This window comes from Bison bison, unplaced genomic scaffold (assembly GCF_000754665.1).
Source record: "Bison bison bison isolate TAMUID 2011002044 unplaced genomic scaffold, Bison_UMD1.0 scf7180017864038, whole genome shotgun sequence".
Taxonomy (NCBI): domain Eukaryota; kingdom Metazoa; phylum Chordata; class Mammalia; order Artiodactyla; family Bovidae; genus Bison; species Bison bison.
In genome coordinates, this window is record NW_011494610.1 from 821,123 (window position 1) to 825,146 (window position 4,024).

At 52.9% G+C, this 4,024-nt stretch overlaps 1 protein-coding gene across 1 annotated transcript in view; it reads right to left on the reverse strand.

Annotated features, from left to right (window-relative positions):
- Nucleotides 1-2,586: 2,586 nt before the first annotated feature.
- ELMO2 (engulfment and cell motility 2) overlaps nt 2,587-4,024 on the reverse strand; it is a 28,493-nt gene continuing 27,055 nt past the window's right edge. Inside the window, exon 21 of the mRNA XM_010835050.1 lies at nt 2,587-4,024. Within this exon, the coding sequence (XP_010833352.1) occupies nt 3,881-4,024 (144 nt within the window). The 3' untranslated portion in view covers nt 2,587-3,880.

Sequence of the window (4,024 nt, forward strand, 5' to 3'; positions counted from 1 at the left end):
TGCCTGCGGAGAAGGCAATGGCACCCCACTCCAGTACTTTTGCCTAGAAAATCCCATGGGCGGAGGAGCCTGGTAGGCTGCAGTCCATGGGGTCGCTAGAGTCGGACACGACTGAGCGACTCCACTTTGACTTTTCACTTTCATGCATTGGAGAAGGAAATGGCAACCCACTGCAGTGTTCTTGCCTGGAGAATCCCAGGGACGGGGGAGGCTGGTGGGCTGCTGTCTATGGGGTCGCACAGAGTCGGACACGACTGAAGCGACTTAGCAGCAGCTGCAACCCAGTGCTGGGCAACCATGGAAACACTTGGATCTCTCCTGGGCTTTTTCCTATGGGAAAAAGCTAGCTAGGGAGTGATGTCGGAGGCATCAGGTTTCAGGACTTAGAAGATCCGTTCAGTTCAGTTCAGTTCAGTCACTCAGTCGTGTCTGACTCTTTGCAACCCCATGAATTGCAGCACTCGAGGCCTCCCTGTCTATCACCAACTCCTGGAGTTCACTCAGACTCACGTCCATCGAGTCAGTGATGCCATCCAGCCATCTCATCCTCTGTCGTCCCCTTTTCCTCCTGCCCCCAATCCCTCCCAGCCTCAGAGTCTTTTCCAATGAGTCAACTCTTCACATGAGGTGGCCAAAGTACTGGAGTTTCAGCTTTAGCATCACTCCTTCCAAAGAAATCCCAGGGCTGATCTCCTTCAGAATGGACTGGTTGGATCTCCTTGCAGTCCAGGGGACTCTCAAGAGTCCTCTCCAACACCACAGTTCAAAAGCATCAATTCTTCGGTGCTCAGCCTTCTTCACAGTCCAACTCTCATATCCATACATGACCACTGGAAAAACCATAGCCTTGACTAGACGGACCTTTGTTGGCAAAGTAATGTCTCTGCTTTTGAATATGCTATCTAGGTTGGTCATAACTTCCCTTCCAAGGAGTAAGTGTCTTTTAATTTCATGGCTGCAATCACCATCTACAGTGATTTTGGAGCCCCCCAAAATAAAGTCTGACACTGTTTCCACTGTTTCCCCATCTATTTCCCATGAAGTGATGGGACCAGATGCCATGATCTTCGTTTTCTGAATGTTGAGCTTTAAGCCAACTTTTTCACTCCCCTCTTTCACTTTAATTAAGAGGCTTTTTAGTTCCTCTTCACTTTCTGCCATAAGGGTAGTGTCATCTGCATATCTGAGGTTATTGATATTTCTCCCGGCAACCTTGATTCCAGCTTGTGCTTCTTCCAGCTCAGCGTTTCTCATGATGTATTCTGCATATTTTAAATAAGCAGGGTGACAATATACAGCCTTGACGTACTCCTTTTCCTATTTGGAACCAGTCTGTTGTTCCATGTCCAGTTCTAACTGTTGCTTCCTGATCTGCATACAGGTTTCTCAAGAAGCAGGTCAGGTGGTCCATCTTGGGAGGGAACAAATAGTAAACATTGGTGAGACATTTTGAGTGCCTGAAAATTTTATGAGCATGGTCTCAACTTCAGGAAGTTGAGTAAGTGAGAACATCCCAGGCAGGAGAAACAGGCGAGGAGAAGGCTGGAATCTGGCTTGGGGCCCACTTGTTTACAAGAAGTTGACAAAAACTATGCGTTAGAAAAGTAGGCAAAAGGCAGGTTGCAGTAGGCCCCAAAACGCCAACTGAGGAGTTGAGATCTTATCCACTTTTCAGGATTCAGGAAAAGCGTTAAGACCATGCCGAGAGAGGACCATTTGGAGACCAGAACCAGCTAGGGTACATAGTGGGGTTGTTTGGAACTTTTTGCTCTCCCTCTCCAGCCACTCCTGGATGGCTCACAGGCTGGCTGCAAACAGGAGTCCTTATAAGTGACTCAGCTGGGCTCCTTGGCCTCTCTGAACAGAAGGCTCAAGGCCAGAGTGTAAGCAGTTCTTTATGCAAACCACTGCTGCCCTGCCCCCGCCAGCTGGCATCACCAGGCATTCGTTCATTCAGCACTTACACCAACACCTACAATAGCACCGAGGCTCTTGGCTTTATTCAGTCAAGGCTGTATACACGTTCTGTGCCTTTTGAAATCACTTGTCCTCACCCACTTCTTCCGCAGAAGCAAGATGAAGTATCTGTTTCATCACGGCCCTCATTCAAGCCTCCGGGCTACCAAGGCTGAGGTGTGGAGGACAGTATGGAACCCCAGCTGGCAGGCTGGGCGCTGAGCACCGGCAACACACAGGGTGAAGAACATGTCTTCCTTGTAAGGCACAAGTACTCGAGCTGTTTCCTGGCTGTGTCCCTGGCAGGGAGAAGAGGAAGGTCATGTCCTCAGGGGTGTACAGGATGCCTTTCCTGCTGTAACTGGCAGGCCTGAGCAGAAAGCACTTTGTCCTGGCGGGAGAGTCTGTGAGCTTCCTTAGCCAGCAGGCAGGTCTGTGTGTGAGTGTGTGTGCAGTCCCGCGTGTGGTGGGGCAGAGTGGCTGAAGAGGCGGCGGCTCTGGGAAGGTGGCTGAGGGCTCCAGCTGGACCTCTCCAGCGTCTCCCAGACACAATGAAATGAAGGCTTGTCAAGGTGAAAGTTCCCCGGGGCAGGGAGCAAGTACAGAGACAGCTGTTAATGGGAACCGGTGTGTACATGAAAGAGTATTTATTGAAAACATGGTTACTGACAGGAAGCTCCTGGACACTCTCAGGTTACAATCTTGGCTTGCAACTGCAAGTGTTGACTTTTGGTTTGTTTTGTTTTTTTGGCCTCCCATTTTATTTTCCCTCCAACATTCCACCCTAGGATAGGTAGATCTTATATAAATATATATACATGTCTGTAGAAGTATGGCCTATAGTAAAGAAAATATACAGTACACTCTTCATTGGGCAGTCCCCACCATGCTAGGCTACCAATACTGAATGCCACGGTGCCCGTGCGTGTGGTTTACGAGTGCTGCAGCACCAGGGAAGCCTCATGGGCACAGCGGGGGCCTCCGCGGGCCCTGGCCAGCTCCCTGAAATCATGGCCAATGGCAGAGACCACAGCGCTGGCGGAGGCGGGGCAGGGAAGGCAAACCTCCCGAGGTCTGGAAGGCTGAAGGAGCACAAACTGGAAGGGCGGCTGTTCAGGTTAGGTGGGAGTTTTCTCTCCAAGCAAGGACGTGATATAAATGTGGAGGGGAGAGCAGCGGACTCTAGTGACCGCACCACAGTCTGGGCCCAGGCCTCCTCTAGGCAGAGGGTGGGACTCGGCCTGCGTGTCTCTGACTTGCCAGGATGAGAGACTGTGAGCTTGCAGGGAGCCACGACCCTCTGCCCAGGCAAATGCGTGGGCAAGAGGACCTAGTGGCCTTGGAGACCAGAGGTGTCAGAGCAGCAGCAGCAGCAGATCGGCCCCGGGCAAGGCCGCGTGAGCCCTCATGAAGACGGCAAAAGCAAGGGCAAGGCATCTACTGAGCAAAGGCCGAGGCTTCCACTTAGATCTGAGACACAGGCCCGGGTCACTTGAGGCTCTCAACACGCCCAGCACATCTGTCCTCTGCGGGCAGCCTTTCCTGGGCCAGCTCTTGCCCCCTTGGGGGATCCAGGCGACCGGTGAGCAGGCTCAGGGAGAAAAGGTGAGTGGCTGTGGTTGACTGCGGCTCCAGGAGCAGTTTCTTGGCCTGGAAGGCAAGGGTGTCTGCTTTCGTCCCTCATGGCCCGTCCTCAGGCTCCATGGTGATGGTGAGGGCAGAACACCCTGCCTTCATGCCTCGAAGTGGATGGGGACTGAGAGGAAGCTCGGGGTGGTCCGAGGTGAGTCTGAGGTGTGACTGGCACTGACTGGCCCCCATGGTCACTACGGATTCTGTACAAGCAAAGACAAGGCACCAGACTGTGAGCGTTCCTCCTGGGCCCCACGTCCCTTTCGGGGTACCGTCCGCTCCGGCTCTGGGCTCAGCCGTAGTGGTAGACAAAGTCGTAGCTGCTGGGCTCCTTGGGCACTGGTGGTGGGGCCTCGGGGATCTGGATGTTCTCCAGGTCCAGCAGCCGCAGCTTCATCTCCATGCTCAGCAGGGTGTCCAGGTCACTCTTGGTCAG